Source organism: Centroberyx gerrardi, chromosome 18 (assembly GCF_048128805.1).
Source record: "Centroberyx gerrardi isolate f3 chromosome 18, fCenGer3.hap1.cur.20231027, whole genome shotgun sequence".
Lineage (NCBI taxonomy): Eukaryota > Metazoa > Chordata > Actinopteri > Beryciformes > Berycidae > Centroberyx > Centroberyx gerrardi.
Window position 1 is genome coordinate 12,151,657 of NC_136014.1, and position 16,205 is coordinate 12,167,861.

At 43.4% G+C, this 16,205-nt stretch overlaps 1 protein-coding gene across 1 annotated transcript; it reads right to left on the reverse strand.

Annotated features, from left to right (window-relative positions):
- Positions 1–382: 382 nt before the first annotated feature.
- On the reverse strand, positions 383–14,955 carry LOC139926162 (adenylate cyclase type 8). The gene is made up of 20 exons (XM_071917773.2): positions 14,794–14,955; positions 13,248–13,991; positions 12,031–12,180; positions 11,487–11,617; positions 11,002–11,113; positions 9,994–10,121; positions 8,678–8,836; positions 7,885–8,119; positions 7,043–7,222; positions 6,763–6,863; positions 5,678–5,879; positions 4,999–5,106; positions 4,388–4,545; positions 3,431–3,512; positions 3,048–3,206; positions 2,746–2,892; positions 2,400–2,492; positions 2,094–2,208; positions 1,666–1,868; positions 383–598 (listed from the first exon to the last, which is right to left on the reverse strand). Exons 1-20 carry the CDS (start codon positions 14,947–14,949, stop codon positions 383–385), a joined length of 3,579 nt encoding a protein of 1,192 aa, XP_071773874.2. The 5' UTR covers positions 14,950–14,955.
- Between the last annotated feature and the right edge of the window lie 1,250 nt (positions 14,956–16,205).

The following is a 16,205-nucleotide window of genomic DNA, read 5'->3' on the forward strand; positions in this document are numbered from 1 at the left end:
CAGTTTGGTCCTTTCTAAGCAAAGTCCAGTAAACAGCACAAAGTGAACTAGAGGCGGTCATTCCTATCTGTCATGCAGTCATTGATCCTCAATACAGCCCTGGAACCTGATTTAAAGCTCTGTTTCAGCACTCTAGAGATCTGTCCGTAGACGCTCCACAGGAACAAATGAGTTCCCCTGTGTGTCTGTATTTAGAGCACAATGCAGTCCAATCCCATTAACATTTATCTTTTTTTTTGAGACCACAGGAAAGCTGAGAAGGACATGGGAGAAACAGCAGCGAAGGCTCTGACAGAACTGGATCCTACAACCAGTGGCAAAGTGTCAAAGTACGAGACAACACGGCAAACCAAGGGAAAGAAAATGGCTGAACTCTGACCCCTCAGCACTGGAGACTGCAGGGCTTCAGTCTGAACCCCCCGTTGGCCTCTCTCATCTTCTCCTTGTGTCTGGCCTGAACCAGTCCGAACACCACACCCGCCAGCGTGATGCGGCCTCCTGACCGCGGCCTCGCGCACCCGTTGGTCCCGGCGTTGGCTTTCTTACTGCGCATGGTGCTGATGAAATAGGTGCGGACTTTCCCCTGCCGCTCGCTCACCTAGGATGACAGCAGCGGTCAGACGGGTTGAAATGCTTTCCAGATGACCCTCAAGATGAATATGCACAGGACTCAGGACTTCTAAACAAATACTAGTTTACAAACAGTTATTACCCTCCAACTGCACCACATCCCCCTGAATAGGTCTCTCTCAACGCAATCCAGTGAACTTTACTTTACTGAACTTTACCAAAGTTTACTGAACATTATCCGCTTCCAGCAACATAATTTCTATCTGATTACAGATCAGATCCAGTAATTTTAAACCTTACTATGTACCAGTCACTTTCTGTTAAAACTGTAATTTCTGAACAGGTGTGTAGGCACTTTTTACCTCCATCTTGGACTCTGTTATTACTGTAATAATTGAATTCTATCCACCAGTCACTTTTTCTGCTACTTATATTGTCCATGCTTGCACTGTTTTGTTTTGTATTGTCCATGCTGCTCTTGTTTTATTCTTAGTTTGGAATGCGCTGTGATCCCTGAAATTACACGTTTCATTGTGCAATTGTGTAAGGTAGAATGATAATAAAATTGAATTGAACAGATTGGATAACGAATACCATTAAAAAATAACCCCCAGCATCAATAACTAAAAATCAGGACAAACTAAATCAGCGAACCAATCAGAATCAGACAACCAATTAAAATCAATCAACCAATCAGAACCAGTCAACATATTTGAATCAGTCAACCAATTAGAATCAGACAACAAATTAGAATCAGTCACCAATCAGAATCAGTCAACCAATCAGAATCAGTCAACCAATCAGAATCAGCCAACCAATCAGAATCAGTCAACAAATTAGAATCAGTCAACCAATCAGAATCAGCCAACCAATCAGAATCAGTCAACAAATTAGAATCAGTCAACCAATCAGAATCAGCCAACCAATCAGAATCAGTCAACAACTTAGAATTAGTCAACCAATCAGTCGACCAATTAGAATCATTCAACCAATCAGAATCAGTCAACCAATTAGAATCAGTCAACCAATCAGAATCAATCTTCTCAGCTCTTCTTCATGCCTTCACCTGTCAGCTGCAGCTTTTCAGCCACTCACCCCCTTGACGAAGATTTCCCCACGCAGCTCCAGGACGAAGCCCCACTCTGCCAGGATCCTGCGGGTGGCCTCGGGGACCTGGATGCGTCCGCTCACCCCGGTGCTGTCCATGCGGCTGGCCAGGTTCACCGTCGTCCCCCAGATGTCATACTGCGGCTTGGTGGCGCCGATCACCCCTGCCACCACCGGCCCGTGGGCGATGCCTGTTTCAGGCCAGTGGAGAGAGCCAGGGGAGGATTTAGTGTCATTGTGAAAAAATTGAGTCTGATTTCTTATACGGTTCCCACTATTTATTTTAGACAAATGATTACTCAGTATGACACTACAAACCCTTAGAGACAGGTTTACAACAACAATTCATTGTTTAAGTGTTTGTGAGAGAGTGTGTGTGTGTGTGTGTGTGTGTGTGTAGGAGGCCAGCCACTTACCCACACGCAGCTGGAAGTTTTTGGCAGAGTGCCTATTAATCTCTTTCAAGGTCTCCTGCATTGCCAAGGCAAATAGAACCAGCTCACTCAGGTGATTCCATTCATCCATGCGTGCCTGTGTGTGTGTGTGTGTGTGTGTGTGTGAGACCGAGAGAGAGAGAGAGAGAGAGAGAGAGAGAGAGAGAGAGAAAGAGAGAGAGAGAGAAATAAGATTTAACATGTTTAAGTGATAGAAGGACAAATGCAGTATAATTTTAATGGCAACATTCTTCTTTGTTGGTTCTTTTGGTGTTCCTGCTGTCCCACCTGTTTGTCAGGAGCGAGGCCGGAGGCTGCCATGTAACAGCTGCCGATGGTCTTGATCTTCTCTACATAGTGGAAGTACGACTCCTCCAGCAACTAGCGAGAAGAAGCAAAAGAGAGATAAAGAGAGAAAATGATATATGTATAGCATGTATATAGCAGCTGGGTGATGTTCGCCCATGGGGATCAATTAATAAGTTAATAAGTGCTCAACAAAGTAACTTTCCATCGTGTGTGACCCCATCCTTTCAACTACATGTCATGTAGTATGTCACTTTTTTCAAATGGTTGATACACTGCATATGGGCCAATGAATAATCTGAACCTACAGAACACACTTCATTCTCACCTCGTCAAAGCCAGCAATGATCTCATTCAGCAGGCGGAGGCAGTCCACCCCTTCGTGTTTGATCTCTTTCTGCTCGTAGTAATCATTGAACCCAGCGATGGAGGCGAACATAACTCCCACTTCATCATAGGACTGGGAGTAAAGCTCCTAAAACACACATTTTACAATGAACATTAAACTTGACAGGGTATTCTCACAGACCCACGTGTCGGACTGATATATTTAGCGTACTGTATCTAAAGGTCAGAGGTCAGCTGGTATGTTGTACTCTAAAGTCAGGGGTGTCATGGTCTTTTCTGCACCTCATCATTCTTGCTCCTGTCCAGGAAGTGTCGTGCCACATGCACAGGCAGGATGTTGTGCAGCAGAGACTCGTTGTGTTCCCGCAGCTCCCTCATGTCCTCCACTTCCTGCTGGGCCTGCAGACGCCACAGGAAGTCCAGCCTGGCGGTGGCTTCCCACTGGACAACAAGGAGCAGATACAACGTCTATCAGAGGTCACCTGCCTGTGTGCTGCACTCCACTGCCTACATGCTCTGTTTGGCAGTCAGCAGAGTCCGTTACACTCATACAGGCTGGGAAAATGATGCTGTAATGATTACATTTGGGATCACTTCTAATCTTAAAACTAATCTTAAACGTTGCACTAACTTGAGACTTTGGGTAAGACTGTGTGTACCATTACCTGCCGTCCGTTGTAGAAGATAGCCACAAGAAACATGGCCATGAGAAGGATGGAGATTCCTTTTCTCCGGAGATAGTGAGACCTGCGTGAAAATATGTGAGGAGGAAGAGAGATGGATGTTCAAAATATGAGTGACACTTAGTCAAATGATCATAAGTATGTTAGGCAGACTGAATGTATTAGGGTGTGTGTGCTTGTGTGCTTGCTGACACGTACATGCGTGTAAATGCATGTGTGTTTGTGTGTGTGTTTGTGTGTGTTTGTGTGTGTTTGTGTGTCTGCTCACATGTATGTGCTTTCAGTTGAGTGGGTATGTGTGTGTGTTTGTGTTGGTGACAAGGTTACTGAAGTTAACTGAAACTTAAACATTTTTTTTTGAGTAAACCTCAATAAAAATAAGAATGAAAACTTGGCCAATTCAAAAACTCTTTTCTTTTCAGCATTAATCTACTGACCCTCCCCATATCAATAGTAGTAGACCACAGAAATAAATGGGATCAGTGAGCTCAGTCAAACACTGATCAATCAGCCAATACAACATCAATATATTATCAAAATGATACATATTATGCCCATCCAAAGACAATTTTCAGTCATCAGTATTCCTCTCAGGATTTATTTTTAGCATAGTGGAAAAACCTTGAAACAGTATTTAGACCATGGGGCACTAAGACTCACTAAATATTGCATTAGAATCAGTTCAGATTAAAGGCTTCCATTTGACAACCACTGCAATGTCGATCAATTATACAATAAATATGTAATCAAGCTGTATCATATCCATTGTAGTGGAGGTGAACGACACTGACTGGCTGATAACTAACTGATTAATACAAATTTGAATGAGGCTGCAATCAAATTTCAAAATAAAAATATAAAAAGACCTAATAAACTCTAATAACCGCGGTGTGCGCACTCAGCCCAGGCTCGCAGGTGTGTAGCCTACTGTACACGGACCTGTGCAGCATGTCGTGGCTGAGAGTGAGGAAGGCCAGGTGGATGAGGTAGGAGTAGACAGCCACCACCAGCAGCAGCACCGCCAGCTTCAGCAGCGAGTTGAGACGCAGGAACACCGCACAGGTCACCATGGCGATCACCCCGCTCAACACAAACACCTGCTCACCAGGTGGACAGACAGAGGGGAGGAGGGAAGGGAGAGATTAGAAAGAGAGAGTGAGGATGAATATCATTTGATGGAATTAGTCTTTGAATATTGAGGAGACAGTTGCACATGCGAAAAAAACATCTACATTAAAGCAGTAACTCTTATTTTTCTTGAAGTAAATGAAAAAATCTGCCAGTTGGGTGAGATAACTTCATTTGTTTGCAATACAAATCCACTTGTTACAAGAATTTTCTTGAATTAATTCTAGACTAAATGACTTGTTAAGATGGATATTTTTTAATTTGGTTATGAAATGATGAGTGTGGTGGACGACTGCATGAATGAGTGAGGCATTCTGCCTCTGTGTGAGTCTTGGAGCAGGGAGACTGGATTGTGTTTTTCCCAGACACACATAGGACTGACCACTCTTAGGGGATTTTCCACTTATTACTGTAGTCCTTACCTCGGGGTAAGTGCAGACGGTGAGCGGCCTTTGGTTTGGTGAAGCTGTGACGACCCTGTCCATTACCTCAGCCGCTCCTGTGTCTCTGTCCCTCAGAATACACCAAACCTGCACCAACGCACACAGGACAGCATGTACAAATGACAGAAACACTCTTGAGAACTGAAGTGTATAGGCTGAGCGAGAGACTATCACAATGAAACGGATACACATGACATTTCTGATTGACAGTCAAAAGTTTGGACACACCTGATTGAATGTTCTATGTTTTTCATTCTCTCAAAGCCATTTTGATCTAAAGGTTTATGCTTAAATGCTTGAAAATTTGTTTCTTAGACAAATATAAATAGTGAAGTTGATGCCTATGTATGAATTTCTTTCCAAAGCCTTTGCCTTTCCATCAAGGCAAAGGGCGGCTCCTTTAAAGAATCTAGAATATAAGATAGTTTTGATTTGTTTAACACTTTTAGATTATTTTTGTAGTCAAGTGCCAATCAGTGAGTTAGTGCACCTCTCCTAAGTAGTCTATCTGAGGATTAGTTTGCTCTGTTCTTTCAGTTCGGCTACCTGGACCGCCTCAGATCAAATGATTAGATAGTAAGGACATTGTAAACAACAGAAAAGCAGATAAAGCCTTGATAAAGGGGAAAAGACTTCACGTCGATGTCCAGGCCCTCACCATGTCAGCGGAGGCCAAGCCGAAGTTGACCGTGATGGCGGTGAGGGTGAGGAGGTTGCGGGCGCTGTTGTTCTCGTGGATCCAGCAGCAGAACTGCTGCAGCGCCGGGGGAGTCCGCTTGAACTCCTCGGCCAGAGCCAGCAGCAGCAGCAGCATGTAGGCGAGCAGGAAGAGGGAAAACTGGAGCACAGCTGGGTACTGCCTGCAGAGACGGGACGAGCAGGGATAAGAGGAGGAAACAGGATGCGAGTGAGGTTGTGATATGAAAATGTTCATCGAGGGTAGCATTATAAAACAAGAGGAAATGAATGACAGTTTATAGCTCTGAGAGACACAAAGATGTTTTTAATTAAGCTTCAAATGATCAGGGAAATCAGCCCAATTACGTTAGACAAAAGGATGGAAGATGAATTATCTATCAGTCAAACCCTGTTAGTAGGGTTCGACTAATAGGAGTTTTTGAAGGCTGATACCATGCCGATATTTTTACTGAAGTCTCTGATTGTTGATATTTTGTTTGATTTTATTCAGTATCTTTAAATCTGACCATTTTCATTCCAAAAATATTATACACACACACACACACACACACACACACACATATATATATATATATATATATATAATACATAGTTTCCCCCAGACTTTTATTCTTGCCAGGGTGGAAAAGCCTCTGAAACAGCATTTAGACCATCGTGTCACACTAAAACTCTCCACCCCACCTGTTAAACATTTTTAAATGAAGAATTAATTTACAAAAAACATAATTGAATAATTAAATGAAAAAAAAACAGATGTGCAAAGAAAATAAAATTCCACTGCAGGTTTTAAAGTTTTTATGCACTGTAGCTGTGGTCAGGGAGGAACCTTCATCATATCAGAGGTGGACGACATTGACTGGCCAATATCAATATTTATATCTATAAATATAATATAATGGCAAACCGATATATTGGTTTAACCGGAATTCTTAGGCAAAGGCAAAGTCAGAGCATTTTTATAACCCAAAACCAATCCGATAGGCCCACACAAACTGTAAAAAATGAGTGTTGAGCTTTGATTGGACATTGTCGGTGTCAGTCTACCTGGGGGCGGGGATGAGCGCCTGGGCAGCCATGAGGAAGAGGAGCATGATGAAGGAGCAGACCAGGTTGGAGTTGAACATTTCATCTCTCATCTGGGAGAACTGGGACAGTAGAAGGAGATCATCATACATGGTGAGTATCACAATGTTAAGAACATCATCAAACATTCACACCAAAGTTTGCTCTGTGGAGATTCATTTTGTCTCCCATTTGATCACACACAGGTTGCCTATCTGTATCTGCCTTGCCCCCTACCCAGCGTCCTCTGAACCTGCCTTACCTTGCCCTCGATGTGTGTGTCCTTGAACACCAGGGTCAGGGGAGTGATGTGCTCCCTGTGCATACGCTCACTGCTGCGAACCACAATCGCGTGTTCGATGCGCTTGTTGATCTCCTTGGAGGCCGACTGGCGTAAATTGGGCAGCTGTGGCAGAGAACCGTTCGTGAAGGAGGCCAGGATCTGTGAGGATAGATCACGGACGGTGTAAGATCGATCAGGAGTTCCCATTGAGCCTTTGACGATTGGATTATTTTCAGATGATAATCTCAAAATATGCGTCATACTGTAGGTGGGGGTGTGGGAGCTGTGGGGGGTTGAAACCTTTTCCTACTTAGGGCCAACAAATAGACATTTTGGTTGAAATCCCCCACATAAATGGGTGAATTGCTGAAGATACCCATTTGGCTGCAGACCAATTTAAATTAAAATATATTTTTTCCCATTTTTACAATGGTCATTGATTTACAGCGGGGTATAACTTCTTGCGATCTAGAAGTTGAGAAATAACAGCCGGAATGTATTAACTAGTAAATAAAATAAGAGTGAAATTACACTCTTAGCTAAATTAAACTCTTAATGAATCACAATTTTCCAAGGATTGTTTGTTTTGTCTTGTTTTTTATCTCTTGTTTTATTCTGTATTTATATGCACTCTCTGAAAAGCGCTTTGATAAATAAATTTGACTTGACCTGACCTGACCGGTCGGTCCAACCTGCCCTGTGCTCATGTTGCACATATCTACACCATTGTCAGGGCTACAAGAAATGTTTACTTTCATTAAGATGCTGGCAGTACATGGAATACCACCTTTCCCTTCTACTTTGCATCCCTGCCCACTTACACAGTTCATGTCAATGATGCTGCCAAAGGGCAGCTCTGGATTCCAGGTTCGGCTGGTTTTCTGGATTTTGTGGGGCTCGATTTGGTCGATAGTGGTCCTCTCCTCCTGGGGGCAGATGAGGAAGGTGTCGATGTTGTGTTTCCTTAGAAACTCGTTCCTGTCTCGGCCGTGGCCATCCTCTGTCCGGTAGCTGCCCTGCAGACAGTCCAGAGTTGCCCTGGAGATGTGGATCCGTCTGGATGAAGGAGAAATAGAGAAGTTTACTGTTGATTCGCAAGGAAAGTCCATTGTTTTCACACAACTGGTACAGACACACACATGCATGCACACACATGTGCACAAGATCCTATAAATATGCATTTTTGTAGAGAAGGACACAATAATATTTGGAAAACAGATCATACACCTTGATTAGAAAGGTATGTTTTCTATAGGGCTAATTTTAATAGTGAAATAGTAAAGTGCCATACTGATTGCTCTGGCAGAGAATAATTTTCTGGTACATTCTGGTACTTTCTTAAGCACTTGCACACTTTTTATAAAGTTACAGATTTCTTTGGTCACAACACCACTGCATTGATATTACAAAAAAGAACGTGATATGGAAGCCTAAGAGTGGGCTTTAAGTGCTGCTGTTAGGTGACACATTGAGCTGTACATAATAAATATGTGGTAACCAGACAGAGACCAAATAAGCTAAAAGCCTTCCCAGTAAGCTAACCCCTTCCCAGTTGAATCATGCCCTCCTGGCTGTGTCACAACAGGTGTTCTGTGGTGCAGACAGCCCACTCACCCCGGGATGCCCCCCGCCTCCAGCATGTTGGCGATGCCCACGTCCCAGGACCACACGTCAAACTGCCACTTCTGCAGGCCCAGCACCCCGCACAGGACAGAGCCTGAGTGGATCCCGATCCGCATGTCCATGTCGTAGTTCAGCTGCTTCCGTACGTACCTGGTAGTGCCGGGTAGCAGGACATCCAACAATTTGACACAGCTGGTTCTGTGGCTACCAACAGGCCGAGACCTGATCTGATCTTGTTTGCACAGGTTTATTTCTGTATCTTTATGGAAATTAACCACTGTAAATACTGTGGTTCCTCTTTTTCTAGCTGAATTTAAAGTTTCCCTGTAACAAGTTGTAATTTACCCTCTGCTATATTTTGATACTGTCTGATTACATAACATTAAAGAAAGATCTACAATTACAGTACAGTCAGAAAACTGCAATCTAATGCATTGCTAGTAAATCATCCTGGCAGGTCAAAGCCTTGGTGTGATTGAACAAATCAGAGCCCAAAGGCATTTTGCTATACCTCTGTCTACCTGCAGCATGCACCAAACATACATTTCAATTCCAATTTCCTTTTTACAGACTACAGACTTTTTATGTTGGCATTTGACTGTGGAGATTGTATTACACTGCAGTCATTGTTTCCTTCCATAGGCTACTTTTTCCCTAGAGGACATAATTACAGAACTGAAAAGTGTTTTTTATTGAGCCTGTCTAGTTAAATGCATCTGTTAGTGACATTGTCCGCTCTCACGCAATCACATTCCACCTTTAAAATATGAGGCATCTATTGTGTCTCTCATAGGCTTAAGTGCTGCCTTTAATTAGCGGCACACAAGCAGTCTTTGTCCCAGACTTTAGAAAGTAGATCCTCCCTAAACACGGGTGTAGATGGGAGCACATACTGATGAAGAGGGCCTATAATATGTTCTTTAGAAAATAGTTACTTTTTTAATCAAGAGATGTAAACATATGCTGTGTCCTTTTGGAAATCTACAATATCCATTAGTTAATTATCTGTGTAAAGTCTGTAATTCAAAATCATGCCTGCATAGCCTGACCAGTGATAGCGTATTAATGAGTTATGGCATATGTAAATAACCTGTAAATTATTACTATCCCGTTTTATGCCTGTGAGTAATGCAGTTAGTAGTTCAGGTCAAGTCTGGACTGGACAGCTGTTTCAATTAAATTCCTATAACACTGAAATAATACTGAAATGAAACTATTCCTTTTTTCCCTGGAGCTCCTTCAAGGACCTCCAGGGGTCCCCGGACCCTACTTTGGGAACCACTGCTCTAGCAGCCACATAGACTGACCGTATGGTGCTGATCATAGCCAGGCCCATCTCAACACAGTAACGGGCATGGGCAGGCTGCGGCTCTGGGACCCCCGACACACAGTAGTAACAGTCTCCCAGAATCTTTATCCGCATGCAGTGATGCTCCTGGGATGAGAAGGAGACAAGAGGAAAGGGGTGAGAAGATGGAAGGGAAACGGGGAAGAGACAAAATGATTAGATATAATGCTTGAGAACAGTTTTTATGCTTGGTAATGCCCATATCTATTGTATGGACAAAGAGAGAATTGTCTCCAAAGTATATATAAGCAATTTGGTTATGTAGGCAATCAGTGAGTGCAGATAAAACAGACAAAAATTTCCAGCTCTTGCTGTCTCTTGTTTTTATTATCCTTGTTTTTATCTGTTTTCCTGTGCTTTGTTTTCTGTAAAGCACTTTGTATCTATCTGGTTCGTCGAAAGCACTCTATGAATAAACTTAACCTGACTTGACTTCTGGAGAGTAACACCCCCGCATAGTAGAAACATTTCCGTTCGAAGGTAGAGACCTTAGATTTATAAGAAAGGGAGATGTATTTGGGAAAATTATAAATGTGTCAGAGCTGCATCCTGTGATTCTAGGAGTAATGTAGAGGGTGTCAAACAACCTTTACATAGATATTATGGGTGAAATATAAGATGATAAGTATATTTTGTCTTTAAATTAAGTGACATTACATTTAGAAAACAAGAGAATATATTTTGTTTTGCAGCAGATTTATAAAATCATGCCTAAAATACTGTATGTTCTCTTTAAAAAAAGAAACTAGCATCAATATAAGGCACACAAGGCATAATATAAAGTGCAATGGTTCATCCATCAGCATAATCTGGCTCAATACATTTTTGTCTTTATTCGTCCATATTTTGGGAACCTGGCAAAATTGTTCATATGACTTTAAGTCATATAAAGAGAAGTACTGTTGTATTATAGTAATGTACAGTCTCTATTCAGGACAATTAGGGGTCAAAATGTGCAGGTTCTGACCTCTGCCAGTCGGTCGAAGCGTCCAAAGAGCTCATTGAGGGTCCGGACGAGCTCCTGGGCCGACAGGTTCATGGACAGCAGAGTGAAGCCCTTGATGTCTGCAAACAGGATGCTGTGGAGAGGAGGGGAAGAGAAAGAGCTGTGATGATCATTTACCATTTTTTGTTTTACTCAAGTCTGCACAACATCAATTTGAGGTCTACCTTTTGCAAAAACAAAACTGGGCTATCTATATTTCAGTTCATGCTTGTGCCTATAATTGATCAGCACCATGATGTTGTGGTTCTCGGAAAAACATGCAATTTCTCAGATCAACGTACAAATGACACTGGTGAGTAAGCGTGAATGTTGAAAATTGTTTACCATTAAGCCCCTCATTTTTATAATAGGCCTTCTCTTCTGTTTGACTGCAATATCTCCCCCAGCAGTCTCTAAATCCATCCATCTAAATCTGCGTGTTTGCTTATATGTGTGTGTGTCTCTACCTGACATCTTTGTACTGGTGAATATAGATCTTATGAAACTCCTGGGGATTGAGCTCATCTTCCAAGGAGCTCATGTCAGTGATCATCTCCAAGGCAACAAAGCGAGGCAGGATCGACAGCACCAGGCGTTCCTGTTTCCAGACACAACAAGCTCCCATTGATGCCGCTTTTCCACACAAGTCACATCTGATGTGATAATCATAGATCAAAGTAGGATATAACCGGAATAAGGCTTGTTTACAGACAAGAGAGAATGGAATTTAGGAGACGTGTTCTAATAAAAGTCGCTATGTGACTACGTTCAAAGCTATTTTAATCCCATAAATAGATAAAATGAGTGAGGGACACTTAAAAAAGGGTACAGAAAAGCGATAGCAGTCCTGTTTCTCTTCATAATCTGACTTTGTCTCAATACAGAGAAAACAGCAGAGGTTAAAAAATCATGCCACACTATTCAGGATGCTCAGCGGTCACCAATCTGGTCAAAATATGTCCCAATCTTCAAATTCCTATAAGCCTATAACAGTACAATAGCATATTATACCTGTCTCTGGTTCTCTTGCTCTAGTTTGAGACGTCCCTCAATGAAGCGTCGGGTCTCCAGGAAAGCCTGTCTCTGGGCGCGGTCCGTCAGGTAGTGAATGAACAAGCCTGCTGTGTTCATACCCAGGTACAGCAGGCCTTTGGCAAACACCTGCAGAGGGATTTCACATTCATTCACTTCATTTTAACCAGGGAAATCCAATGTATATGGGCTGAAAAGGAGGGTTGGAAATGGGGTGTGGAGTCTTGCTTTACACAATTAGAGGGAATCTCCATATGTACAGTAGGCCTTTAGTCAATATCTAGACATAGCAGGAGGAGGAGGTGGAGGAGGAGCAGAGATGGAGGTGAATTTCAAGTGGATGAACCATGGGTTGATTTGCATAATAAGCAGATGCAATTCAATATTTACACTGCAGGTACAGAGCACCTTTGGAAAATGCGTGGACAGAGAAGGGGGAGTGGAATGAACGTCAGGAGGTTTCACATTATCAGAGGGGTCAGTGTTTTATAAAGCCTCGTGGAATAGGAGTGCAGGTCTAGCATCACTTGCTCAGACTATCTGATTTATTAGGATCTGAAGAGCAAACCTGGGCATGATAAATATGAGGACACGCAGAGAAGCTCAAGTCAGAGAGAATCGTTATCTGTATTGAATTTGACCAAAACCTGAACCAAAGAGGGTTCATACATTCAACAAATGTCAGCCACTCTCACTGAAACCTTAAGTTGTATGCTACAAGCACAGAACATTTTTCCATAATGTAGAGCTGAGATGATGTGTTGAGAATGAGCGGAGGAGGAAGAGGAGAGGGTGGAGTGGTAGAGGAGGAAGATCGGAGGAAGAGAAGATTAAAGAGCTAGAGCAAGAGGACAGCGAGTGTAGGAGGAAGAGGAGCAGTGTCGGAAGTTAAAGGTTTAATAGGTGGATTGTTGCCAGTTTTGTAAAGTCGTAAAGGAAGCTTCATAGAAAGACTTGCCAACTTGAAATGTGAAACATTAAAATGTTATATAGTGAGAATGAGTTTGAGAGTGAGAGTCAAGATTAAAGTCTAAATAATGTTATCTAATAAATGAAAAATTTTGCTTTGATAATGGGCCTACAAATTAAGTTATAGGAAATTCAGACATAACTGATTGTAATATTATTCTGGAGACGTTTTTAAAGGCCCGATAAAGCATTCTTCAGACAACAAACAAGTCAGCTGATTTTCCCACCTTTCTCAAAAGCACGGCGTCATTGTAGCAGCGCACCGTCTCCACCAGCAGGTGCAGCGCTGAGGTGAGGCAGCCGGCGCACATGGCCCAGAGCAGCGGCAACGGCAGCAGCGTGTAGGTGGCGAACAGCGTGAACAGAACGTACCAGGACGGGTCCTTCTCCAGCCCGTACACCAGCCCTCCCAGCACCTGCACGGTCTGAGACAGCCAGCTAGCGAGGCCGGTGTAGCGCAGCCACCGCGGGGACATGGAGTCTCTGCAGGTTAGCACCAGGATGCACAGCGCTATCGCTAACACCATGAAGAAGCCCGTCAGGCAGCCGCGCAGAGTGTCCGGGACGGCGTCAGGGGCTAGCGCCAGGTACAGCACCAGTACGTGTAGCTTCGCCACCGCGTCGATGACGTTGGTGACAGCTAGCGAGGTGCGTCTCTGGTGAGAAGAGTGCTTCTGGTAGAGTTTCTCCAGGTCGCGCGACTTGAAGGTGTGCCTCAACGTGGGTATGTAGACGCCGCGCACCGTGTGGCCCCAGCGCACGAAGAAGTCGGCGTCGCTGCCGAAGTCGTTCATAGGGCCCCCGATGCTGCCGTGCGTGCTGGTGGAGCCCCGGCTGTGGGAAGGGTGGATGCGGGACGCCGAGGAGCGGCGCTTGGTAACCCCGCGCGAGGCCTTGTTGCGGATCTGTCTGTTGATCTCCTCAATGTAGGCGTCTGTCACAAATATTTGGCGTGCCGGCTCCACACCCACCTGTCAAACCAGGACAGAAAAACATGTAACATCATGGGGTTTTTGATCTCTTTCACTACAGCTCATTTCATAATATTCCCCAAACCAGTGACCAGTAGGCTGTAGTAGTACAATGATGGCCTTGTGTCAGCATTCAAATTGATGATGCCCAATTAGAAGGTAGCTGTCTTTTGATCTATGTGGTTGTTGTTTATCCATGGTCCCAACTACTGTGCGACATTTTTGTTGATCGATCAAAAGATAGCCGAATGACAGCAATGTAAGGAACAAATTGACACATATCAGCATATTCCTGTCCATAACATTATGGCTAACTAAAGCAAATAAACATGACCATCGTCAGCCAATCAAAGTTGAGCATCCATTTGAGAGTCTCAAACATGTAGGTCCTTCTGACGACTGTGTAACAGTGTGCAAAATTTGAATGAAATCAGCTCTTGGGGGGGGGGAGACAAAGCTTAAGCACACTTCTAATGATACAAACTACTTCTGAGTGCTTGGACCCCGCTAATCACTGCTTGCAGCTATACTTACTATTAATTGAATTAGGACATCTCATACTGCATGGCTAGTCTGCACCCATACTGCACTGGCCCAATAACACATAATATCAGTGCACAGTTACAGTTCAGTTCAGTTTTCTTTGGTTTGTGAGTGTGAAAATGCCAATGCCAAGGCAGACAGACCTCAAAACCTCCGATACACAAAGAGAACACATGTACAAAACATCACTTACAGGATGGTACACATCTACAACTCCACAGCAATGCAACAGATTCTGCTGACTGACTGTGTTCATCACCTGTGCGCTCAGCTCCTGCTGGATGATGATGTGTTTGACAGCGTTCTGCCACAGCATCTTCTTGCGCCGCAGCCCGGGGGACAGGGTTGCGGTCAGGCAGGTGGGCTCACGCAGCTCCATGGGGGAGATTTGGGACGTCTCGGCGAAGGTCACCATGGCGATCTCAGATCAGGAGAAGGCAGCAGTCTGGAGCGGGAGGAAAGAGGGGGTGGTCAGTGAGGACCCACTTCAGGATAATTCGATTCAGAAATACATAGCTTAAAGTCTAATTTGACATTAATTTGCTGATAAATTACTAAATAGTGAGATCACTGACAGAGGGTTTTATGTCTTATCAACCCAGAACATGCTTCTCCCACACTATAAAACTTTTTTGAGTTTGTTTGGCTATCTTTTGATTCCTATTGATGTTGTATCTTGGTTTCTCAAAAGGAACCTAGCCACAGCAACATGCTACAATTGAGTAGCCTGGTAAGACCATCATGATCATGTGACCTCACATTCTGTCTCGCTCCACGGATCAGTCTGGACTTCTAGCCGCCCACATCGATTTCCTGAAATTACAATGTAACCGGGCCAATCAGGGACTGCGTCGTAGTTGATGACGTGAAATACAGGCCGCTGCTGGCAAAACAGTAACGCTGTCTCCCGAAGCAACGAGCGGTAACGTTAATGTTAGTAGAGTAAACACAGCCATAAGTGCAGTTATTGCAGAAATAGACTCAATAACAACAATTAAACAAGAACAAGAGTATGCACTACCGGAGTTTCTCGACGGAAAATACGTTTTCGCCGTTCTTCCGTGTGGATTTGAATTTGGATTTGCTGATTGGCTGAAGGAGATTGTCTGTCAAGGCAAGTACTCCCGCCCACTGAAATCGATGTGGGCGGCTAGAAGTCCAGACTGATCCGTGGAGCGAAATAGAATGTGCGGTCACGTGATCAGGATGGTCTTACCAGGCTAACAATTGAGTTCAATCAGTTCATTTATATTCATATGAATCTTTGGTTTGTTACGTATTTATTCAAACTCCAAATACTAACATGGGTCATAGTCAGAAGGTAAACCCACCTAAACTCATGTTTCCCCACCTTTTTATTTACAACTACATGACTGGCATTGCTGCTAGAATATAGCTAACTTCTACTGATTAGCAACTAGGATTCCTGCAGTAACTTTAAATCTAATGTTGAATCAGGGGAATCTTTACTATTTTGAGTGTGTGTAGATACACAGCATGTGATTGATTTTGTAGGTGTTTTGGCACCTGATGTGATCTACAAACCGACCTGTGACCAAAATAAACATGAGGGTGTATCGTCTAAAAAATCTGTGATATTATGATTAATGTGGACATGACTGAATCATTCAAATCTCTGACAGTATTTTGCACACACTGCAGTCCTGTGTG